The sequence below is a fragment of the Takifugu flavidus genome, chromosome 14 (assembly GCF_003711565.1).
Source record: "Takifugu flavidus isolate HTHZ2018 chromosome 14, ASM371156v2, whole genome shotgun sequence".
Classification (NCBI taxonomy): Eukaryota; Metazoa; Chordata; class Actinopteri; order Tetraodontiformes; family Tetraodontidae; genus Takifugu; species Takifugu flavidus.
This window is the reverse complement of record NC_079533.1, coordinates 15,399,283-15,425,512: the sequence shown is the minus strand read 5'-3', so window position 1 is coordinate 15,425,512 and position 26,230 is coordinate 15,399,283. Positions and strand designations below refer to the sequence as shown.

General features: G+C 43.7%; 1 protein-coding gene across 5 annotated transcripts; it reads right to left on the bottom strand.

Moving 5' to 3' along the window:
* On the bottom strand, positions 1–26,230 carry LOC130537343 (glutamate receptor 1-like). Of its 5 annotated transcripts, none has more exons than XM_057054071.1 (18): positions 25,890–26,230; positions 23,084–23,218; positions 17,192–17,431; positions 13,739–13,923; positions 12,366–12,419; positions 12,100–12,258; positions 11,853–12,020; positions 11,676–11,780; positions 11,123–11,233; positions 10,845–11,051; positions 10,548–10,763; positions 10,325–10,439; positions 10,100–10,235; positions 9,012–9,210; positions 8,614–8,861; positions 5,798–5,912; positions 2,756–2,890; positions 1–1,805 (listed from the first exon to the last, which is right to left on the bottom strand). In XM_057054071.1, the coding sequence occupies exons 1-18, from the start codon at positions 25,969–25,971 to the stop codon at positions 1,587–1,589; spliced, it is 2,829 nt and encodes a 942-aa protein (XP_056910051.1). In that variant the 5' UTR covers positions 25,972–26,230; the 3' UTR covers positions 1–1,586. The 5 variants fall into 5 exon arrangements, 4 of the variants coding, with proteins under 4 accessions (XP_056910051.1, XP_056910052.1, XP_056910053.1 ...); XM_057054072.1 differs by lacking the exon at positions 5,798–5,912 and adding an exon at positions 4,950–5,064; XM_057054073.1 differs by having other exon boundaries at positions 11,709–11,780.

Sequence of the window (26,230 nt, the reverse complement as noted above, 5' to 3'; positions counted from 1 at the left end):
GTTCAGTTAAAATGTAACAAAAGTTGCACGTTTGTGGTCCCAAACTACCGAACGTGTCTGTGGTTTCCTGAACGCATCACGGCGAAACAGCAACGTGTCCGGATGCGTTCAGCAACAAAAATACAACTTTCACCAGTAAATGTGGATTAACTCCCAGGTTGATTTTTATTCAAAGCAAACGTACATTTATATAATTTAAATTTAGTAAATACTTGAAACGTTTAAAGGTGCAATCCGTAAAATATGACTCATTTTATTCCCTTTCTGATTAACCAACATTGACAAAATAAGAAGCAGCACTTACGCATCTTAGCATGCTAACCAGTTAGCCGATGACACTTTGAAATAGACCGATTCAAGCGCAGTCTATCAGAAAACAAGACTTATACAGATATTTTCATCATTCAAAAGAAAAATAACGCCCCATTTACAAATCGAAATAATCTCAATCACATTATGAACTCATCAAACACGAAATAAATGAAATAAAACTCACGATGTCGAACTCCGCTGATGAGGAGTGAAATGCCGCCCCCTGTGCTCCCGGAGGAGCCTTTACAATTCAGGTTATACATATATTTTTTAAATGCAGCTTCAATTTCATGTCATCTAAAGCCTAACTGTTGTGTTTCATTAAGAGTCTGGCCTTGATATGCTGACGCAGCAAAAGCCACCCAAAGTCAACATGGCTAACGTTATATAAAACAGAATTGTGCTGTGTTGTGTGAACAAGAGTCGCTCTGGATCGTCTCTAATGGTTAAAATAAACCCCAGAAGACATTAAAACCTCACTGAGTGTGTTCTCTGTGGTGAAGGCTGATGCAAAAGTTTTTTGTTTTGTTTTTTAAAAAAAAGCTCCAAACGTACTTTAACCACAAACACTGAACAGAAGGTGTCTGTGAGGAAAACTCTGCTCATGCTTCCTCAGGTCATCACCACCATCATCCTCGTGTGTGTCTAACATGCTCAACTTCTTCTGATGTTTCAAAATGTGATGCATTTGTTAAAAAGTTCTAAAAAATTCCAGATCCCTCCTCTTTCCCATAGTCTTTGCCCAGGAGGAACCGCTGGAGTTTAAAACCACACCGGTACAAAATTTCCTGGTTTGGTTGCAGTTCCCATTTTCATTCAGTTCGTTGGCAGTTTATGTTTAGCTCAGCTGTTGTGTTCAGCTGCTGTCCTGTCGAGTACGGCACAGTGACAGTGAACGTCCCCCTGTTTGTCAGCTAACACACCTCCATGAAGCTCCTCTTCCTGTGTCTCCGTGCTTTGTCAAGTCTGACACCAACAAAATTCCAAAAATTCATTTTTGTTTAAAGTTTTGCTCTCAATACAGGCATCAGGTTTTGAATAAATAAAATACAAGTTCAGTTATATTGTTTTAAAGCCAACAGAATCTCTACATAATCTACGTAACCCCTTAACTCATGTCTGATGATCTAGTAAAAACATACCCACAGTTTTTGACTGGAGTGACTCTGGACACCCAGACCTGTGCAGGACTCTCCCTCTAACCTTTCCTTCCTCCTCTTACCTACAAACAGGTGGACAGGAGAGTTACGTCCAATCAGAGGGCTCCGTTTCAGTCACATGCCTGTGGAGGACAGACCCAGGCTGGCAGCTTTGCTCATGCAGGGAAAACCTTGAGGTCCAGCTTTTGGGAAATCGTGCGTCACCACGCGGCCATTCTCCCCTCCGATCCCCAAAGATCCTCCCACGCCTCCTCCATAACCAACCGCCGCCGCCCCTCCTCCAGCCACCATCCCACCGAGGCTGGTGCTCAGCATGGCAGCATCAATGAGCTCCTGCAGACGGAGGAAACAAAGAGCCTAAAAATGATTGTAGCAACCAGTCTGACCTGACCTGGGACACATCAAGAACACACAAGGGACTTCCTGTCCACTACTTGTCTTCACTCTCCAGTACAGCACCAAGACAACAATTTAAGACAGAAAAAAAGCAGTCACTGATCATGCTGGGCTGCAGCTCCCTCGGCGGGGTCATAACTCTAAACGCTAAAAGTTGTGTTAATGATACAATTGCAATATTAGAGCATATCAGAGTAATGAGCGACCACAGGGGGATCTCGTGAAGGCAGCTGTACAGTGAAAAACAGCCTCGCCGGGAGCAGTTTAATGCTGTTCAGAGAGATGACAGCCCTCCAGTGCAAAACAGCGTGGAGCTTCTGCATGCTATTGTCATGGACGACAGGTTAGCAGCTCATGTTACAGCTCAGCATTAATGTTCACATCGGCAACAGTTAATAAATGGACATTGTTCTGTATCCTTCAACCTTTAAATATGCAGCCAATCAGTCTGTTTCAGGTTTTTAATGAAATTATCAAAGGAGTTTGGAGCCGTGACTGTGAATCATCACCAGTAGTCGGAGCAATAAAGTTGTTTTTGATGTTCTCTCTCTCTCTCTCTCTCTCTGTGAAACTAATGATGTGGCTCCAGAGTTAATATCCTGTGTCGGCCTCTGCGGCTCCCACGCTCACTCTCTGCGAACCGCCTGGTGTCAGCGGTCATAACAAAGATTGGTGCAAATAAATCCCAGGTTTATTCATTTAGCAGAGCAGCGTCGGCGCCTCAGAGGCAACTGTTTCAGCTAAATAAAGACATCGCCATCCTGCCCCAGCATCCAACACACCCGAGATTTACTCCATCTCTGGTGCAGACTTGCAAAAGAGACTTTTCATGACAATTTATGGTCGGCTGGTCGACTACATGGATCAGAACCAGTGGCCGAACTCACCTTCATTCTCCTTGACTCAATGCGTGACTTGTAGCAGAACTCCACCAAAGCTACCAGCATGGCGAGCCCCAGCCCGCCGATCAGGATGTAGAACACCCCCGCCACGTTGCTCAGACTGAGTGCGCTCGTCTTGTCCTGTCGGTGCAGACCGATGGATGAAAGAGGGTCATGACGTCATCAGTGACGGTGGACATGAAGTCTAATAAACCTGTCAAAGGCTGCGAAAGTCCAGTTCATCAGCGAAGCTGAACACTCACCCCCAGGTACATCTACCAGAGCTGGGTCTGAACGGCTCAAGCTGAACTGCCTGAACTCACAGCCTTTGACAGCCAGTGCATGCAAATTCATGCACAGTAAACAAGTGAAGACTCCTGAGATTAAAAAGCTTCTCTAAATCAGAAGAAAACAAATAAGTAAAAACATCTGTCTGTTTTATCTGTCTCTTATTTGAGATCCAACTGACAAATCTGTTGTCATGACATCTGTGTTTGTGCGTCTGTAGTGACATGCATCACGTGACACTTTTGAGTGGGCGGGGCTTAGCCGTCCTGTAGAGATGCATGCAAACCTATGTTAAAAAAACGAGAGGAAAGCGTCAAACGGGGCGGGGCTTATCTTCATCGGGGCGGGTCGTGAGGGTTCGGAGCCAATCAGATGGCTTTCCTCTTCAAACTGTCATGTTCCCCTCAACCAATCACAGCCTGGGAAACCGGAGTTGGACTTACATTTCTCTTTTTATAACATCACTCTTATGGTTTTCATCAATTTAAAGCTAGAAATAAAAACACTAGAGCAAGAGAGTTATTCTCTGATCACGTGACCAGGCGCAAACGCTCATCAAAGATGTTTAACCATGTTTAAATCGAAGCTCCACAATCAAAGAGATGCAAATTCAATGTAAATTACATGTAACTATGTTTCCTTCCTGAGGCTCACAATAAACTGCAGCAAATTTTTAGGTGATTATCTGCTATCAAACATCAAAAACCGCCGCATTTTCTGTTGCATGTCACTTCTTTCTCCCATTAGTAAATCACAGTCGGGGCTAGTTGGGGGGACGATGAGGCACATGACAGATTGGAGACCAAAGCATCTGTGTGCGTGTGTGTGTGTGTCAGGGTTGGTGAACTGCCTCAGCAGCCACTAACAGAGCGAGTGACGAAGGCCGAGAGTCATAGTGTGACAGAGAGAGAGGAAGAGAGGGAGAGAGAGAGAGAGAAAGTCAACTTTTGAAAATGTGACTTTTTACATCTGATTTAACTGAATGTCGAAACTTTTTCTTAAAAAAGCAGTTAATCTCTTCTTTAGCTCTGAAAGTCTCCATCTCTCCTAAAACTACTTAAATGTTTAAAGTGATAAATAAATCAAAAGCAGCTGGGATTAAAAGGGATGTAAAAAGTCACATTTTTGGTCCCTCGTCTGTCTGTCTGTCTGTCTGTGGCGGCTTCCAGCTTGAACTTGCTGACCACAGAATATTCTGGAGAACAGAAGGAAGCCTCCAAAGAAATCTACTGATCTGCAGACATGAAAACCTCTTATCTCACACAGTCTGCTTCTTCAGAATCGGCTCAAGTTCGACTCTTTTCTCATCAATCCGCATTCAATTATCAGCGGAGTTAAGCCAAAGTTTCACAGACGTTACAGTTTCTTCGGCTCAAGGAAAACTAGAGTGACCAAGTTTTCCCTTCATTGCACCATAAATTAAATATTTCACATTTGTTTGTGATGTTTTTCCCTGCAGCTCTTCAGAATAGTCAGATCAGCAGCAGTGATGCACTCTGAAAACAAAACCCCTCCTCTGTCAAAGGACAATGGGCTGATTTTTGTACCACAGGTACTGAGAGCTCAGTTGGTTTGCACTAGATGACTGGAGTTACTGGTCCAGAATATGCAGGATCACTCACTACCTGTGGACAGAAATCAGGGTGATCTACCGTGACGTGATCCTTTAGTGTTATTTATAGTTTACACGTTTACAGGATCACTGTTGCATAGAGACAGAAACAGATTTATTTTGTAAGTTGGAAGATGACAAATGGATCAAGAAAAAGATTCATTTGGGAAGGAGACTTCTTTTCAGAGTGTATCTGATGGGTTAAACCGTTGAAGGTGTGGGTCTGATTGGGGGGTGGGGGGTGGGGGGGCAAATCAACACATGATGTCGGGACCAGGTGGAGCGACCTCCAGAACTGACCTTTCTGCCGGAGTCCTTGTGTTCACACTCTCCCTTGTCATACCACCACCTGTTTTTCAACTTGTCTAAGATGGCTTGTTCATTGAGCTTCAGTACTGCTAGGTTTACTGGGATTCTTCAAAGAACCATGACAGCAAAGGAGGGGGAAGGGGTTGGGAATAACATAAATAACATTATGCACCTCCATGTTATATTATGTTATTGTTCAGCTGTGCAGCATCCGGGCTGCTGTGGCAACGGCAGCCATTTTAGCAATATGCTATACAGACTTCTGTATGCTACAGAGAAAATCTCCATAACAGAAAGAAAACGATAAATAAAAAAAGCACAATCATTTATAAAACAGTCTTCAAAAGTGATATGTGTTAATACTCCATCTAGCTGGGTTTGGCCTGACTCCCTACGTGCGAGATGTGTATTATTATATCACTTTGGGTAACCGGCAAAGAGCTGAAAACATTCCAGCTTTCAAGGATTAAAAGTCCCATTTCTGAAGGGGGCCAAGAGTGAAGGATTATTCACCAGAAACAGTGATTATCATCCTGTCGCAGAGATGATTATCAGGATTAAGAAAATGGATATCCTCGCCCTACTGCAGATTAGATTATATACTGTACAGTCTAGATCATTATTTTGGGATTGAAAGAAAGAGGCTCTTCACGATAACTTAATAAATGTGATCAGTTAAATACCTCCAGGGCCAACAGAAGAAGATTCTGAGATTAAGTGTAGTCAGATTGAAGGCACCTGGAGTGTTTACTATTCCATATTTGGTATGTGGATGGTTGCCGGTTACCCTGGTGTACCATTGCCTGTCGTTACCCGTTGGGGGGTCATGGTGATCTGACCTTGGAGTCCCCTCCCCCGATGCCGCACTCTCCCTTGTCATACCACCATCTGTTTTTCAATTTGTCCAACAGGCCCTGCTCGTTCAGTTTTAATACTGCCAAGTTAACGGGGTTTCTACGGGGATGATAATAATGAGGGATAAAAGGGAACTAAGAGTTAATGTGCAGGGCCAGTGAAGACAGCAGCAACATCAGTATATCCAATCATGACAGGCATCTTCATGTCAACATCATCACTCAACAAACGGCTGCTAAAGAACTGGCTGCTTCTCAACCCAGACTGGGAAAAAGTGTTATTTTCCAGCTAAAAACACCTGGCTGCTTCAATATTAGCAACTCGCTGTTCTTGCCAGCTATGGTGCACAGGTTACAGGGATGCTGTAAAATCAGCGGAACAATGTCTATCAGACCCGGCTGGGGAAGTTAGCGGTTTACTACACCATCACACTGGCACATCTGTGAGGAGTTCCAGTGAAGGAAAAGAACATTTGTGTCCAGCCTGGGTTGATAAACAACAATGATAATTGATCAATAAAGGTGGAACATCAGTCATTTAACAAAATCACATATTTTGGCTGAAGTTCATCCAAAATCGGAGACCTTCAATTTCTTTTAATCTTGTTCCTGCCGAATGTTGTTCGCCTTTATAAACCAGTCAAGATCAAATGGCAGCGGTGTGTTTGTTGCTGGTTAAGTCACACTGATAAATCAGCCATGATTACTAATCAATGATAAGACAGACTTGTGATGGGACTGAAGAGGAAATGACAGCAGTTAAAGTGCACGAATGAGCATTGTTTCAGAAACTGAGTTTGGATTCTCTGTATTTTTTTTGGATGCTGATGCTTAGCTTTGTTTTCATACCTAACTGTCCCAGTTCTGCTGTTAAACATCAGTCTGACCAATATCTGAACGTGATATGACCATAAATTACCAAATGAAACTATAGGTGATTCCTTGGCCTGGCTCCATTCTGCAATTCTTCATTTGGTTGATTCTCTTAGTAAAGGTCTGCTTTAGAAAACAACTGACAATATTACCAGATTATCCAGTCCATTAGACTTTGTAACAGCCTATTAGGAATGATGCGCTTTAAACAGTTACTGTGGTAATGGCAACAACAACAGCAACAACTCTGCTGATGGGTGAGAACTATGCAGAGGTTTGACTCCACCCAGAGACAGAAGAAAGAATCTGCTGAACTGGAACGACAGCATTGAACCTTCATGGGCTCTAATGGTTTAACACAAAATTGTTGCTAGGCAACTGATCACAAAATAGGATACTTGTGTTGAGAATTGCTGAATTATGTCTGTATTTGCTGCAGCTTCAAATCTCTCACAGGAGGACAGAGCGGAACAAATTCCATTAATGTATTTGCCGGCGTGAATGGATTCATATTATGGAACTCAAATTCTACCGGCCATGTATTAATCTCATCTCTGCAGTTATTTCCTTTTCCCGGCTCTGGGTGGGCTGAAACATGGAGCGGAGAGAATGAGACTGAGATCTATCAGGGATGACAGAATGAAAAACATGGACGCAGAGATCTGAGAACGTGACTCTATAACTGCTGCTGCCAGGTAAAAAGAACAAATGAAGGAAATTACTTCCAGAGGCAGCGTCCCACCATTGTAGTTTTAATCTAAACTACTGCAAAATCTGAGGTAATCTATGTATAAATGCACAAAGTGATGAATGGAGCCATGTACAGTATAGAATTCTTCAGCTGACGAAGCCACTTCACATCACACCCAAAGTTTGTGTGTCTCTTTCTTGTTTCTGCATGAAAGTATCTTGTCGGGTTCAAAGGAAGAGACAAATCCTTTATAAAAATCCGAAAAGGTGGGACATTTTTTTATCTGACAGCAGCAGTGCAGACGGACAGATAGGCAAGCCGGCAGTCAGACAGGCATCACGAGACACGACAGAGGACAGGAAACAGACAGACCCACTGACACAAACTGAAGAACAACAGGAGAGAGAGACAAAGAGAAGACACACAGAGAGACAGATTAAGGGTTTTTCACATTAGGCACGCTCAAGTCGTACCGCGCTCACCACCCACACCCCCCCAATCCCCCCACGCTGCCTTCACATTATAGCAGAACTGTGTTTGTGTGTCTGGACCCAGTCTGACCGAGGAGCATAAACTTCTAACCCCATTCCAACCTTAACCCCCTCACCCTAACCCTAGTCTAAAAGGATCCCAGGGATTCAACAGAAACACCAACAAGCTCGAGCAAATGAACTGAAAGTTTGGGGACAGGAAAACTCTGGGCTGGGTCTAGGCCCCTAATGTGAAAGCACCCTATTAGACTGACATTCAGACAGACAAATGGACAGACAAACAGCCACAGAGCTGCTCTGTTTTTCTGCTTGAGGCCCGTGAGCTTCGTTCCCATATCTGAAGTTTGTGTGATTGTGTTTGAACCAGCACTCAGTGCTCTGCAGTGTCTGGACGAGGGCACTTGTCCATAGGTTCAGGCCAGGTTTCCCTTTTTCCCCATCAAGACAAGATTCCTCTCTCAATACCAGCATACCTGACAGGTTTGGTCGGATATATTGCTAATCCTTACATTTGTCCATGGTCCACACATCTGCAGTTCAGTGAGGCTGATTCTGGAGCAGCAGAATACTGACAGTATAAAAGAGTTCAGCTGCACATTTACATGTAAGTGTTGGATTCACCAGTTCTTTATGGTTAAGCTCATTTTTCATCTCCAGAAGGTCTAAATACTTGAGTGTGAAAGCATGATAATAACAGCTCAAGGTCAGCTAACATGCACTTTCAAAGGAATATTTGTAGAGGATACCTGAGGGGGGATAGTTTGGGTGTGGCCACTCCATAGCCTTTAGAGTCCAGGTTGCTTCCGACCTTCATGGTGTCACAGGGTTTCCTCTGCTCGATGTACTCATTCATGGTGGACTCGAGCAGGTAGGCGTATTTGCCTTTTGATTTTCGAACTCTGCTCACGCCCTCTGAGGTGCTCTTCACAAATACGGATGGATCTGCACCCCGCATATATGACCACATCTTCTCGAAAACAGCTATCTTTGATCGCTTTGATCACATGAAAGAGACAACAGAGACAAAGTTGGATAGCATGGTGTCATGGAGGTTGAAGGACACACTGCTTGAGGAGTCTCATCTGAAGACATTTAATTCATTAGGTTGGATGAAGTCATTATTTAATGTCCAGCATGTCCTCACTCTGAAAAACTCTTTGGTGGAACCTCCATCCAGGGTACCATAGGCGATCTCCGTCTGCTTGGCCAGGTCCTCCGCACTCTCGATGGGGGAGACCATCCTCTCCACAGTGAGGAAGGCTGCCAGGTTGGCGGTATATGAGGAGATGATGATGAGGGTGAAAAACCACCAAACCCCACCGACGATCCTCCCTGACAGAGACCTGCAGGAGAGGAGCGAGACCACAGGTTTGGTAATTACCCCCAACACCACTCTTGGTTATTCACAAACTAAATTATTACAAAACTACTTTTTCACCTGCTGATTTGTATGAAGGAAGACTTTTTTTTCTGCAGCAGGTTTGACAGCTGTGGCTTAAGTGTGTAAAATACAGCAGAAATGACTGTGCCCTCAGGAACACACCGATACAGCAGCCATATCTCACATCAGAATCACAACTACAGCTCCCCTCTATCCCCCTGCCTGCCTCTCTCACACCCTTTCCAATAATGTTGAGCCCTGCGGTCCTGCCTAACTCATATCAAGGTGACCCCATGTGATGTATTTATGAACACATCAAGAGGGATGTGAATCTTTGAGCAACAATACTTGGTGTCAGCCTGGAGGAGAAGTCAGATTAATGTCTGAGTGTATCAAGAAATTATACTTATACATAAAAATATGAGTACTGGCCATAAAGGAACAAAGTGATGCTGATTAGCTCTAGTTTATGAGTATAAATGTGCATATACAGTACGCAGAGTTTAAAATGCTGGCAGACACAGCAGCAGATCCAGAATAGCAACTCCCTGAGGTCTCTACACAAGTGAAATGTACAACCCTGCAGCATGTCACAATCATTGTATGACTGTAGCATCCATGCAGGTGTGTGTGTGTGTGTGTGAGAGAGAGAGAGAGACAGTGAGAAATTAATAGCTTGGTTTGCTTTCAGTGTTGTTCTGTGGAAATGATCAGGAAAGTCTACCGTAAAGACCGAAGGCACTTTGTGGAGTTCTTTCTAGGTTTATAGAGAAATCCAGATGAAGATTGAGAGATGATAAACTACAGTACTTAAATTAGTCATCAGTACTTTTCTTACTGTCCACTGTTACCTCGGGGAGATGTCACAGCCCTGCTGCATGAACGCCCCCAGTGAGAACCAGAGTGAGTTAAAGATCCCAAAGTCATTGGTGTGTTCTGGAGAATCTTTTTCTTTCTGCTGGTTGTGGTTTTGGCCCTGGGAGAACCCTGAGTGACAGAACAGAAAACCCAAATGGATGAAAGTCCTATTACAACAGTGAAAATGATGAGACTTGATGGTGTAGATAATATGAGACCTGCAGAATGAGGCAGCTCAGAGGACGGAAAAGCACGTTGAGAGGTAGAAGAAGGAAGAGTTTCATCTTCATCAGAATCTTCAGCCTTCCATTCATAAGGACTAAAACGACTGACCTGACGCAGAGACAAGTTGAGGGTTCAAACATCAGCAGAAAAGAAGTTTTCCATTGCATAACCGCAAACACACACACACACACACACACACACACACACACCCCTCACCAAGAAGAGCACCACGCTGACCCCGATGTAGGCAAACACAATGCACATCCAGATTTCGTAGGCCAGAGGGTCCAGAAAAGAAAAGACACCCGGTTTGGACTTGGTGGGCTTTTTGATCATGATGGAGATTCCCAGAGACATGAAAGGTTTGGTGAAGTCGATCACCTGTTCTCGCACCAGAGTGATGGTGAGCGGGGCGACCGCCACGTCGGCTTTCTGAGGAAAAAAGATAGTGAAGGCTGAAAGCTCTCAAGCCAGAAGAGAATTTTGGGAATTTGATTCTTTCCGCACACGCACCCCGTACACCAGTTCGCCCACCATGCCGTTCCACATCTTGGTTTCAGAGTCTCTGGCTCCGTACTTTCCATCCCCAACCAGCTCGAGCTTGTAGTTGAAGCCCACATGTTTGGCGATCTCCGAGGCCAGCTCAGCGCAGTACCCTTCGTACCTGTCGTTCCCTTCAAGCTGCTCATGGTTCTTCTTCAGCATCATGTAGGGAGCTTCCTGCAGATGTCAAATGTTGCTGCCATTTCAGTTTTCAAACAACAGCAAGCTGAAGGTCTTCCAAGTCTCACCAGTATAGTAGTGATAACATATGTCCTGTTCTGGATGGGTTGGAACTCCTCCATCGACGGCCTGTAGATGGCAGTGTGCACATAGCCCCTTCTCTCATTCCAGTAGCCAATCTGAAAGATCAAACATGTTTCAGTGAGCATTCGGACGGTCACAGACCGGTCTCAAGAATGGTGTCCCAACTCAGAGGTTCAAACAAGAAAACTTCTTTAAAAATAACTGCTGTTACTAAAACAAGAAACCAACTGCTGAATGCATCATCCCTGACAGCTTCAGCATGGCTCTCTTCCCTTTACGTCCCTGCTGCAACTTTGCTTTCTTTAAAAGGTCTCACTGAGGACAACACACGCTATTCCACTAGAGATGCGTGCCAACGTGTTTGTGATGAAGTTTACGCTGAGACACAATTTTTTACTTTTATTTATTCAAGAGCTGCAGCAGCTGATTGGACTGAAGATTGTTCCTTTAATCAGAGGAGGGGGAGCTAATTACTGAGAGAAGCTGACGTGGTGAAAACACCAAACCTCTTTTTAAACTGAAACACAACAGCAGCACCTTCCTGGGCCCCTTGAGGCTGAGTTCCATCACCGTCACAGTGTAGTTGGTCCGATGTCCTCGCTCGTCAAACTGGACGCGGCCCGTCAGTCCATCCAAACGCACCTGAACACAGACATCCATTTTCAGAGTGCCTGTCAGTGTGAAAATCTGCCTCCTGTGTGACTGTTTGTGAACCTGCTGCAGTGCTCTCTGTATGTCAATGCCCTGGCCCCAGGGAGCAGGTGGGTTGGCCAGGCACTCCCCTGCGTTGCCTCGGCGAGAGATATCGATTCGTTGTTGACGTAGGTTGTGGAAAGCCGCCGCCATGACACTGACTCCATCAAAGGTCAGAGCTCCTGTGTACTGAAAGCGACAAACCCATTTTTGTTTCTGTAAATTACTCCAAGTACTTTGAAGGACCAAGACAGTCCAGAGTCTGTACCCGGAGCCTCCTGCGGGCCAGTTTCAGATCTTTATTGTCAAACTCCAGCCAGTCCTGGTTGATCTTCTCCGTTGATGGATTGGACCAGTTCACCAGCTGGAAGCCTGTCACATTTGGCTTGAGCTTCTGAAACTCTGTCAGGTTGAGGTCCATAAAACCCTGACACACACACACACACAAACACACACACACACACACACACACCCTGATTCACTCCTGATGCTGACGGAGTTTCCACATTTGTCCAGTTAACCAGTCAGACTTACCAGATTAGCCAGAATGTAATGGTAATTCTTCAAGTTCCTCCTCTGAGCAGCAATCTGAGGAGGGGAAATGAGATGCTAATTACATTTCTCTGATGTTTCTAATGATGATAAAAAGCACTATTAAACATTCATCACACTTATCTATGTGCATGTGTGTTTCCTTTCAAACAGCTGCTAATTGGAAGACTCAAAATCATCTTTTAGGTATATAATTGCATCTGATCACCAAGAGGAGAAGAAGGAAAAGCGTAAGAGAGCGAGAAAATAGAGAGATGCAAGAAGAGGGGGGAAAACCAGCAATGAGGGGAAGAGAAGAGGAGGAAGCAGGTGTTCCATCCAGCTTCTACTGAGCGCCAGCTAGTATACACTTCATCCCAGGCAGAGAAGAAGCTGTTTAGCAACACTCTTCCTGCCTCATCCCCTCATCCCATCATCTCCTGCTCCACCTTTACTTTGCTTTGCAGCAGATCAGAGCTACTCTAACACAAAATGATAAAATGACTGTGCTAAGCTAATATTTGACTCATAACAAGTGAAAACATTCTTCCAAAGTTCTTCTGGTCAGTCTACTGGATGAGTTCAGACAGAATCATGTGGAGCTAACATAAAGATGAGAGGTTGGCTGAAGCCATTAGCTTCATTTCACACATCCAAACAGCACCTGATACTTTAGCCTCCATCAGCCAGCTGGAGTTGAGCATCAGAACAACCTTCTCATGCGAAGGCTGGTTTTGAGCCAGAACTCACACTTTGCCTCTTACTCTCTACTCCAGCTGGCCAAAACATGAAAAAGCCTGGCTGAGAGAGTTCCATCAACTACCCAACTAACTCCACACACTCTGCACTCCCTTTTACTGTTCTATGATCAATCAAGTAAGTGTATATTTCATCCTACTCTTTTCAACACGCTGGTTGATCCATGTGGTCTCCCCAGTGTTGCCTCTTTTGCTTAAACACACGACTGTATAGATTTTGTATTTTAATTAATTTTTGATTTTATATTGTTTTGTTTTTTTAACATCTTTGAAATAAATACTTTATCAAATATGACATCCAGGTTAAACCACCACCTTTTGTTTCTTCCACTTTAACAATCATCATCATTTTCATTCAATTTCAGAAAATATTGCGACATAGCGCCAGCATTCACTGAAAACAATTATATCTTAGCTGGGAGCAAACGTCGATACTGGAGTTGTAAAATGGAACTTTGGAATGGAATATCTGTCTCGTCCACGTGACGTTTATGCTAAAGACTGCTAATGTAAAAAGCACTAATCTCAATGGGTCTGTGTGAAAGAAGAACTCTGGTTTTTGAGTCGGTGCCGGTGCTCCAACGCTTTGCCTGGGCAGTTTGACTTGCAGTGTTTTACCAGGTTGATGATGGAGTTGAGCCGTTCCATCTCACAGTCAATGATGATCTGAAATTCATCCTTGTAATCCAGGTCAGTCAGCAGCTTGATGAAGGTGGTCTCGGTCAGACTGTCCAGATTAACGGAGGTAACCTGCCAGTTTCGTTCTGCTGCTGTGTCCAAGATCTTCTGCAGTACCACCAACCCTGAGTGACAGAAAGCATCTGTACCTACTGGATAACAGCTCAGAAGTCACATTAGAGAACATCACACTGCATGAAATCTGCAGCACACTCAAAGGAAGGACTCAAATAATAGATACTCTGTATAAAGCACAACTACAGCTTGTCTGGCCTTTTTAAGTGTGATGTCCCTGAAGACGCTCATCTGTGAGAGGCAGTGACGTGCAGTAAAGCACTGAGCTAAAATAAGAAGAAGGCTTTGAGTGTTGAGTCACAGGACAGATGCACCTTCCTCACGTCTGATGCACTGACTGTTGGCCCTTATGCTACTCCCCGTGTTCATAGAGGGTAAGGCTGGCTGATTAACATGTACTTGTGGACGTTAACACTGAAGATGTAAAGAGACAGAGTGTCTGACTCAATAGAACCTGTTTTCTTGGATCTGAAATAGGAAGTTTGCCATCTGCCTCCAGTTGAACTCTCAAGAATCATCTCAGTCTTGTGATGGGACCAACGTGGCCTGTTTAGACCATCAATTTATCGATCATGACTTCTCTAAGACAGTGATGACAATAGCTGGGTCTTGAGTCTTTTATCAGTATCTCTCCTCCTGTTACCCATTATTTAGCAGAAAACTCTGACCTCCGCCTGTCAGCACAATCACACCAGCACCAACCTGCCGATAACTGAGAAGACCGGATACAGGGAAATCCAAAACCAGCACCCCTGCACACAGCTCTCACGTTTCATCACTGACAAAATAACGATACCATAGCTTCTGATAGAACATTTACTGAGACGGTTTGAATATTTATCATCTATTTCTATTATTGAGTGTGTTTTTTTTAATAAAAATGCATTCGTGCAGGAAAAATGCTGATGTTTCCACAAATACAGATTCTGCTTTAAAACTGAGGCCACACACAGAGTAATCACATCAGCATTTACAGTCCTAACACACACACATGCGCACACACACATGTGCACTCACTCACACACACACACACACACACACACACTCCCGTGTCAAAAAGACAAGTCAGCACAATTCAGACAGACTTCAAAGAGAGATGAACAGAGAGACACAGTGGAAGAGGAGGTTCAAAGATACTGACACACACATTAGTGTGTGTGTGTGTATGTTGTGTGTGTGTGTGTGTGTGTGTGTGTGTGTCTGGGTGGCCTTCACTCCCAGAGTCAAATTACACAAGACTTTCACTACCGCTGCTCTATTTGCAGTGAATGGAGATAAAAGGTGGCTGATTTTAAATTGTAAAAACCAGTCAGATAAATGATGGCAGTGCAGCAGTCGGCAGAAGCGTTGTATGCCCCTCAGGAGGCGGAGTCTAAAAAAGAGGTGATATTATAAAAAAAGTGTGTCTGCTGGAAAAGGTCGTCACTGTCAAATCAAATGATCCTGAATTTTAATTGAATTGGAATTAAAAGATGAAATGCCATCCTTAACTACTGATTAGCTGCTGTAGTAGTAGCTGAGAGATGGACGCACGCAAAAAGTCAAGAGAGTGATGACGGAACTTGTTTATCAAAGGCAGAAACGGGGAGATGGGAGAAGCAGTGAGGGGAGGAAGAGCCTCATCAGCAGTGTTTCATCTTGTTCTTAAGCTCACTCTTTTCCCCGTAGAGCTCTTACAGAAAATTACAGCATCAGTCTCCATCTGTCCTCAGACTCATTAAAGAAACTCTGTCTGCTTGATTCTGGGCCAACAGACCAAGTGAGATCCCAGCGAAGGCTAACGGAGGGCTAAGTGACAACTAACGGAGGACCAGCTGGCAATTTACTGTTACTCTGCGTGAATCCTGAAATTTGACAGGTTTCTCGAGATTGTGGACGAGGAACAGAGGTCCCATTCTTGTGTGGGTACATGCAGTCTGACCAGCTGCTTTCAACTCCCCATTTTAAGTTTCTGACCAATCACACTATAAATGTCTGACACCACAGGAGAAAACATCTCTGGTTCTCCATAGTTTTAAATATAAATGGTCTATAAAAGGCAAATCTAGGGTCAACAAAGGGCCAACTTAAAAGCCCCCAGGCTGTACTCAAACTGTTTTTTTTCCCTCTGTACAACCAATAAAGATTAATTTAGTTTAATTCAAGGCCAAAGACGAACATGCAGATGAAGCAGAATAGGAAGGTTCTTTCTTTGACATACTGAAAAGAGTGAGTTTAATGGTTGAGTGAGCAGTCAGACAAAATCTGTTTCATGTCCAATTATACACAGCTTTGCTTCATCTGGGTTATGTTCATGCCAGCTGCTGTCTGTCTGTCTGTCTGTGCTCTTTTTGTTTAACATGGGAGGCCTGAGTGAGCATCACATTGTCCATTTCCATCACCTTGTCCTCTTGAGATTAAATAGCTCATTTTAAGCCAGACAGCAGCAGCAGGAGGAGAACACATAAAAGCTTTTTCAGGCCTCTGGATGGTTCAAAGGGGGAACAGTGAGAAGAAAACTGTTTTACAATGTTTTAGTGGTTGCATCCAGGACAACCGGATGGATAATTACTAGGTGATTCATCACTTTTATATGTGTTCATAAATGTGTGTCAAAGCGAGCGTAGACATTAGTTACATAATAAATAGCTCACACACACACGAACACACACACACACACACACACACATACACAGAGGAGAGGAGGCGGGATGTTCTCTGTGTGTACTACAGATGATCCCATTTTTAATGGTCACTGGGGCCTCCGTGTGATGACGCGCAGGAGGCCTCTTTTGGAGGCTGCCAGCCTCAGGAAATCCCCTCAGCCTCCCGCTGGTACCTCAGTCTCCTCGGCAGATGTTGAGATGCAATAACATGAGACAGAGTTTACCGCTGGGACACAACAGTTACCCACTATTACACCAGATTGACTTGTACTGATGGTTCCTGGGCTGACGTTAAACTCAATGAGATCAGACGGAGTGTGCCACCAACTGTCAAATGGACTATAACATCAGACCAATGGCTGCAGGGACACCAGGCTCGGGATGCCTTCTGCTAATCCTTCAAGTTTCTTTGTTTTGTTCGTTTGACTCAGTGCTGCACAGCTAGTTTGTCTGTAAACGGCAGTTTGGAAGTGTCTGGTTGCCATCACAACCATGCAACACTCCTGCAACCGCCTTTGTTACCCAGAAGATGTGCCCTTCTTCTTAAACTATGACACATCTAATTTTAGGGTTAAACTACCTGTCTGCACAAACCTAGTGGACTCATTTGAATTTTGAATCAATTTTTCTATAAAGATGAGACCATCTGACAATCTGCAGCAAGGTTCCTCACCTGAGTCGGAGCTGTACATGTAGACAAACCTGGTCCAGGAGAAGTGATCCAGCAGGGCCATAAGGGGCTCCTGGATTTGGGGCCGCAGCTGCAGAACAAACTGGTTGTTGGTCTGAACAGGAAAGGATGGGGTGATGAAGCAGACGTGGAGGGAGCCGCAGAAGGACATGAGCATGTTGACCGTCTTGCGATCATACAGACCCATGATGGCGTACACGCCCTTTGAGAACTGAGAACAGACTGGGACAGAAACAGAAGATGAGAAATTAAAAGATATCTGAACATTTCTGCTTTAAGCCTTATTGCTCTACATGGTCCAATTTTCTTTAGCACCTTTAAAACCTGCATGCCATCATTGGATAGGTGACTTCATGACTTAATATGATGTTATTTAGTTTCTAATCTGCAAAAAAAGCAAATTCTCCACATGGGTCCGTGCTAAGAGATGATAAAGCTCTTATCTGCATGATAGACTAACATTATTTCTTATCTCTTGCTGTGTAGCTTGCAAATTTTCACACAAAAGACCTCCATATTGTAAATCCCCTCAGACACAATGGCTGTAATCAAATTACTATTCATGCAGAGCTCCTTTACAGCCTGGAATCAAGTTGCTAAGACAATAATTCTCACTGCTGAGGTACGACGAATGAATAATGCAGCATTTCACAGCCGCACATTCAGACCATGAAAAATACTCCTTATTATCTGTATCCTCTCCTCATAACACTGATTTAAGCATAAAGAGCAGGAGGTACAGGATAACAAAAGGACATCCAGCGCAGTTAATTATGATAAGAGGGCCCGTCAATCGAACAAACACCTCAAAAGCACAAAGTCCTGCTCATTTAAAAAAATCTTAACAGTGTCCCCCTCCTCCCCCTCCTGAAGATGGGGGGTTTCTACATGCAGCACTTATCAGGAGTTTATTGACCTGGAAGAACTCGGCTTTTTCAGTGCTTTAGTACTGCTGCTGATGCAGTCGGCAACACATCGCTCTTATCTCACCTTCATCACTGTTACAGTTTCCAACTTGTCACCTGCCCCAGCTGTGGAATTCAAGTGTTTATTTGGGGACAGTGATTCTTTTCAGTTGGCTTCAGGGTTCATTTTTAAGATGCATATGATTTATTTCCATAGTATCAATGAATCATTAGTTCAGCGTCTACAGTTAAATGCAGCGGTGCATCTGCTACGGGGCACTAAAGAGTGTGAACATGTCGCTCCAGTTTTGGCCTTGCTGCACTCATTTCCTGTTTAGTTCGGATCAATTTTAAGACTTTATTACTTGTTTTTAAAGCTTTAAATGGGCTGGCCTCCCCTTACACCTCTGTGAGAGCTTTGGCTCCATCAATCAGAGGGTTCTGGATGGTTCTGGTTTGAGAATATAAAGATTGCTGATGGTTTCATCCCTAGATGGGTAGAAAATAACCATTCTTATTTGTGTTTTTAATTCAGTAGTTATAAGATACTAAAACCAACCCTTCTCATTAAGCTTGAGCTGGAAATAACAGGTCCCTCTGGAGGTATGCTATCATGCTAACAATAGACCTTTGCCTTTGGCTGACTGCAATCATGCTAACGAGGTATCTGTCTCCTAGCATTAGCACTGCCACCCCGCTCAAACAACTGGCCAGTCATTCATCAGACAGTGTGAGGAAGTCACACATATGAGAAGGGACCTGAGTTCAGGTGTACGACCAACAGAATGAAGCGCCAACTGATGGTTAATTTATGTCATTAACACGGGAAAAAATGTGAAGAAGTTGGGAGTAAACCTGTTGCAAGTGAAGTCTTTAAAACAGTCTTTAGAACTAGAATTCACAGGAAACCAATGGAACTACTTGTGCGTCATCAACACTGTCTGAATGAACTTATTTTACACAAAAACCCTCATATTTTTCATCATTAATTGACAAATTATTAACTGTGATGATAAAATAAGATCTGGGCCCCTTGGGGTGCAATTAATGTCAGCAATCAATGAGATCACACCTTCTGTTATTACCGTGATGAGCGACAACAGATCAGACGTGTCTCATAACGAGGACACTCATCATCACATCAACCACAGGACCAAAGCAGACGCTCTTCCACTCAGACATCTCGCTCATCACCACCTGAGGCTTTCAGATGGAGCTTTATTTAAACACAGCCTAGAGACGATGCCAAGCACCAGGGGGCCCACAGCTGAGACCGCGTCTAGGCAGAGCAGCCCTCCCTCCTGCATCTGTCCATCTCAGTGTGGCCTCACAGTAAACTAGAATGAGGGGGGAAGATTGTGGGGCTGGCAGGTAATCACCGTCATGCTGCTCCGCTGGCTCTACTCACTATTTACACTCTCTGTCCTGAAAAGATGCAACAGGACAGCCTGGAGACATGCGTCACCCAGCAATCAGGTCACGCTTTCACTCCGTCATTCTGGATTTCTGTCATTTTCCAGCTCAGAGACATGATTAATCGCAGTTCCAGCTACAAACACTTGACGGGGCACCCTGAGGGAACTGAACCGGTTCTAGAAAACAGAAAGGTTTTTTTGCAAGTATGAGGAGCAACGATGAGGAATCAAACAGCTGGACTCTTGAATTTTTACAGAAAACACCGCAGCCATCTGAACCTTTGGCTCTAATTAATGTGTTTAACAGCAACACAGAATAAAAGATTAAATGGCTGCATTCCTCGGGGTGATACACCAGTCACACACGCACGTGCACACAAAATGCCCAATCACAGTCACACACACATACATACAGAAACACAAGGGGTCTAAACTCATTTAGGCAGCTGCTGCCTCTCAGGCATCAATGCAATAATCTCCTGCTGAGCATGCAGCTCTGACACACACACACACACAAAGAGTTGGAGGTTCTTTTCCTTCTAGTTGTAGCTTCATCTATCTTAATTGCCTCCACCTCTACACTCAGGTTGTCCACAGAGGTTTATCCTCAATTCCCTCCAAAGTTGACAAGGAGGCCTCGTTGCTGAAACAACTGCCCCCCCCCAACTCCAGGACGACCGCATGCCAGTAACAACAACAATACAAGTCAATATGATTTTACCATTGCTGTTAACAAAACATAGAATATAAAAATCAGCTACTCTGATCATTAACATTTGGAATTTAAGTTTAAAAACCTGAAAAGCTGCAGCTTCTGTGTGTTTTATGGATGGTAAATGGCACCTTGGCTGAAATCCAGAAGGATCATGCTGTAGCTCCAGCAGATCCTCCGCGAGATTGAACGTTGGAGCATCTCTGGAGAGCTCGCAGCTCGCTGGCAGGAAGTGCCGCTGCTCCATCACATAAAAGTTTTACACAAGCTTAAATAATTGGTCGTATTAAGCGACACAACATCGCTTCCTCCCCTTGGGAGGCTGCTTCCACGAGCACTGCAAGCTGCCGTCTGGCTTTTCAGCGTTCAGGATGAAATACATCCCCGCTTAAAAAAGTTGCTTTAATTAACTGTAAAAACCTGCCAGGAAACTCTTTCATTTTGGATTTGTGAGTAATGCAGTATTCTCAGGCTTTTATATGGATAAACGGCAGCATCGCCATGCCAACAGTCAACCCAGAAGTTCAGATAAAGAGTTAGTTGTCAGTGAGTTGTATTTTCAATATTGTACCTATTAATTGGTGTAATTAGAAAGGTTAATGTACAACCTGGTGTCATTCAGATAAAGTTTCAACATTTCAGTGGATGATAAAAATTACCCATTAGCTGAAAACGAGTTTAGCCTCTGCCCTACTGAAGGGTCCATGAGCAAGACAACAACATCTAGGAGGAATTGGATCCAAACAGACTGTTCGTCTGGGGCCTCTTGGCTGTTTTCCTCTCTCTTTTTTAATCCCTCCTCTCCTATCTGAGACATCTGATCTTGTTTGAGTTTAGTATGACAGGAAATTTAAAATGATTAATTAAAGATAATCCGGTTCTCTGCGCTGCCGCCTCCCCTGTCTGAGAACCAGCACTTTGTCATTATTTGCCATGTTACGTTGTCATAGATAAACGCTGTTCTGGGCAGCCTGCGCAGCTCTGCACTTTATCCTGATTTCAGGCATTCAACTGAGCGTGTAACTACAAGTGAATCCTCAAGGGCAAAATGTTGCCAGCAGAACAGAATCAGCTCTGTTTCTGGGTCTCCCTCAACTGGAGCCTCCTGCCAAAATCTTAACACTAAAATCATTTATAGATTTTAAATTTTTACAGCAGGGGAGCCCAGTCTTCACTCATCTCACTCTGTAGGCTCCAGATAAGGGACGCCCTCACTTCTCCTCATCATGGATTCATCTCAACCCCTCTTATGTGGTAGGGGACACGGGTTACGTTTAAAGAAGGGGGTCTCCAAAGCTTCACATTATGGACTGTAGTTGGTTCCACAGTTCTGCTGTCAGGAGGACGTTTTGATGCTCAGAAGAAAACCTCTGACTTCAGACGGCGAGCAAAACTCTTTGGGGACCGTCCCGTGCCAAGTTTGGAGTGTGCAGCAGGGTGTGACATCATCCGGGGTCAAACTGAGGTTAGAGATCGTCTCTCCTCCTTCCTGTCACTCCACATTCCATTCAGCCCACCTTCACCCGTGTATTCACTTCCTGCCGTACCGCTAAAGGGCGCAACGCCGTTCAGGGTGCAGGGGAACCTCACCGGAGCAGCAGCCAGTTACAACCGCCATGCCAGAGACAGCACAATATGTGTTTTAAATTGATAGCAAATGACCATTAATAAATTAAAAAACCAACCAAAAGAAATAACTTGTACTGCACTTGGAGGATTTCACACGAGGCAATCTTAATGACCTTGCATGGAAAAACACGGCAAAGCTGTTTCCATGACTACAAATGGAGCCAGTTAATGTAGCATTCACGCGATAACCAAAAAATGTGTTCCACTTGCAGGAGTCCAGAGAGCTGGAAGGCTGAGCTCATGTCTCCTGGTCCTCACTGAGGCCAAGTCCGAACACAACCTGGAAGTCTCAGCTATAGCAGCTCTGAAAGACTCTGTTTTTGTAGAAATATTTGCTTTTGCACCTCAAACGCAGCCGGAGTTTGACTGTTGAGTCTGTCTCACAGGAGGCATCTGAGCTCAGTCTGCTTTAAATTTCACACAACAGACTGGGGATGGAACAGCAGACGGGGGAGACAGAAGCTGGGGGGAGACAGAGGAGAGGGATGAAAGGCTTTTCTTTAAATCACTCTTTCAATTAGCACCATGTTTACGATAGAAATGGTCAAAATTACACTCATGCCAACAGTTATGGTAGTAAATGAAAACAGGCATTTCAAAGGGCAGGCCAGTTTATGATGATGTGCGAGAACATGTTTAGATCATGTTGATCTGCATCTTTGTCTGCTGATACTGGAATGCTAAAATACACTAGCTGGTGCATTTCCAGAGGCCGGGGGATGTTTTGCCTCAGGGCACCTGGGAAGACAGAAGTAGAACGATGACTGAAGCGTTGGCCCTGTTTGGAGACTGTAGACCACTACCTCCTGTGTCATAGCTGCCCAGACTTATTCTATCTGCAGAATTAAAGGTGTAATAAGTGCGACAGCTTTGGGCAGAACAAAACAAGGTCAGCACATTCTCCAGACCTACTGTACTGAACGTTCCCAGGAGCCAGACTCCATTTAGTGCTCAGCTCCCTCTGCTCTCTGTCCATGTACTGCTGCTGCCTGCTCTTCTAAAGCCTCCACCTGTGTTTGACTGTAGTGTTTCACACCAGCTTCTCCACAACCATGTCCAGATTGTAGAAGGATGATGAGCAAACCCATAATTTTAAAGACAACAGACTTGTGAAAGCAAACAGAACTGAAGTAGTGTGTCTTCTGCTACCATTCGGCTAACACCTATAAAGTGAGGTCTCTGGAGTCAACAACACAGATTGGACTTCACTCACATGCGTAGGTCATGGAGAAGCTGCTGGCCGTGTCCACCATGTCCACCTGTGGTACAAGTTTGGGAACATCTTGGTGTTGGGACAGAGCGAAACGAAAGACCTCGTACTCATGGGAGCCGGTGGGGAAAAGGCCTCCTGTTGGACACAGAAACACACATTTGAGTCAATTCTAGTGAAACTGACTTTACTTAGCAACTGCTTAAAACATTTCTGCCCACTTCCGCTCTGACAGGTGAGTCTTTCAGACCACAGAGGTGAGAATGAAACAGACAAAAGACTAAAGACAGGCAGGATCACACTGGACTGTCCATCAGCTGCTGATGGCAAACTGATGAGAAAATGACAGGTACCAGCATGATGAAGCCCCGAGTGCCTAAAGGCCATTTAAAACAGACCACCCACATTTGCAATCATGCTGCAGATATTAAAGTTCTACAAACCAACAGAAGAACAGTTATAAAGTCAAACCAAGCCAGAATGTGTGCTCAGCATTTCCCCCAGACTCCCCCGACACTGACAGCTTTGCACCAAAAGTATTAGAGATCTACACAGACGTGTCGCTGCAAATGCAGAAATAAAAGCTGGTCGGACGCCAAACACACTTTCTGTATGCAGGATACAGTGGGAGCCCAGTGTTTGCTGGAACCTGTCACCGTTTCACTGGAGCTGAACTGGATCCTGCTCACGTGTGTCAACAAATCCGCTGACGTCATGAACACCTAACAAGCGGAGAGGCTCAACAGCTCTCTAAAATAAGAAATTGGACATTTGGGAGTGACAATATCAGCTAATCTGCGTAGCAAAGTTAAGAGAGGAAAGTCAGTCGGGGCAAAACGTGATGTACTTTCAAAGTACAGCAAGAAACACTATATTTTAAATACAAATGAAAAATGATGCGGTGTAGGTTGATGCTTTCTACGTTAAACTTTTTACTTAAGCCACAACCTTCTTAGACTTAAACAAACGTACGATATAAATGCAAAAAGTCTTGAAATTAGGACAAAACTGAGGTAAAAAAAATTGAAATTTGGGAAATTTATTCTAAATACTTCAAGAACACAAACTTAAATAAAAGATGTTAACAAGTTATGGAATTTTAAATCATTTACTTAACAGCTATTTTTTAATGAGTACTGCATTAAAATGTATTTCCTTTCAAAATAAAATGCAAAACATTATTTCAGTACTGTATTGCAGTTATACTAAACCATGACGTTTTACACATATATTATTTTTTTGCTGTATACATTCAGTGTTACTTATATTGTTGTGTTTCCTATTTGGCTGACTTCTAATGACTTCTAATACAAATGGTGTTTTAATAGACAACATGTAAAATGTACTAAATTCAATATTTCATGAGCAATAGTAGACAAGGATGGAAAGTACTTTTGATGCTCTTTGAGAGCAAAGCTTTTGGTGCGAAGTTTCCTGTTTTGACGTCATTTTAGATTATCTGGACGCCTCATTTCACTGCTGTAGTCAGTACAGATGGAGCTCATTTAAACATATTTTCAGGGGGAATGTGGTAAGGAGGTTATCAGCCAAATGTAGTGGAATAAAAGCAACATTTTCTGAGAGGTTGAGTTTGAAATTACTCAAATAAATTGTCCACAAGTATATGTAATTTTACTTTAGTATTTTTCATGTGTAGAGCACTGATAACTTAAATGCACCTTTTGCTTTTAAAATGATGAGAACTAAATGATTAAAGGAATAAATAAAAGATAAAAATGACCAGTAAGACCAAAATTTCCTTCTGCAATAAAAATCAGGAAACTAGATGTTGATGCCATCATGAGATTTTCAGTGATGATACCCAAATGTAGGAATCTTTCGATGAATATGTCTGGAATAGCGGATAATCTATTCACCATATGTAGCAGCGCTGGAAGCAGTCCATCTGTTCTGACAGACAGACTCACCAAATGGATGCAGAGAAAAATTACCGAGACTGTCGGGTTGGAATGTGTACCGCAGCAATACGTTTATTTCAGTAATTCAGCTCAGTTAATGTGATGGAACATCGGCATCAAACTGGAGATGATTGAGGAGCAAAAGTGCACATGAGTAAGCATGTGAAACAAACAGCAGAACACTCCTACAGCCCACAGCTACCTGATCCAACCCAAACTAATGTAAGCTTTTAATCTTGGTGGAGAAAAAAACAACAATAAATAAAAAAAACATTACAGTTACAAACTCTATTGTATTAAGGTCTTAAATTTAACATAGTTACTATTATAGTATCAGAGTAACTCTGTCTATAGTACTGATTGCTACAGTATTCCACTGGCTCTGTCCATGGTGCTGATCTTCAATACGTTGCCGTAACTGTCCATGGAGCTGATCTTTAATATATTACTGTAACTGTCCACAGTTCTAATTTTTACAGTAGGGCAGATTAGGGAAGTACAGTAGTTTGGGAATTCTTAAGATTTTTCCACAGTGCTCATTCTAAAATATGACTCTGACCCGTCTGGAGTGACAAACATGCAACTATATTTTTAGTAGCTGAACACACCTTCAGTTAGGCTATAAAATAAATGAACATGTTTATTTTCTGTTGTTGAAATAAGCCCATTAGCAAGAATCCAGCCAGGGTAACAGTACTCAGAACACTCTAATATATTTTCTTTAGCAGCTGTGATATTATTTGGATAAAATAAATTGGAGCGTTTTAGTTTTATGTTAGGGGACGGCTTGGGATTTATCTAGACTCCACTTAATGCAACCTTGCATGCAGGAAATACCAAAGCTACCAGTAATAACGAGACACTGTTGGGTCTTCCAGTTGCTCACTCACCGATGTTGATGTTACTTGGGAAACTTGTGCCGCTGCAGAGCCCAAGTAGCATCAGGAGGAGGAAGACTGAGGGGAGCCGCATGTTTCCTCCAGCAGCAGCAGCAGCAGTAGCACTGACAGGAAACGTGGAGCAACCTGCGTAATCCCATTCACACCGGGGCCAGCAGTGATCCGGCACAGCCCGGGCACAGACTGGCACATCCACTGGTGGCACTGACTGGGTCTCTGTGCCGTCCCTCTGAGGGCTTCCCTCTCTGCAAACATCCAGAGCTCTGCTGCTGCAGCGACTGTGTCAGAGTGTTTGTTCACTCTCTCTGTATCTAACCACCTCACCCTCCCTC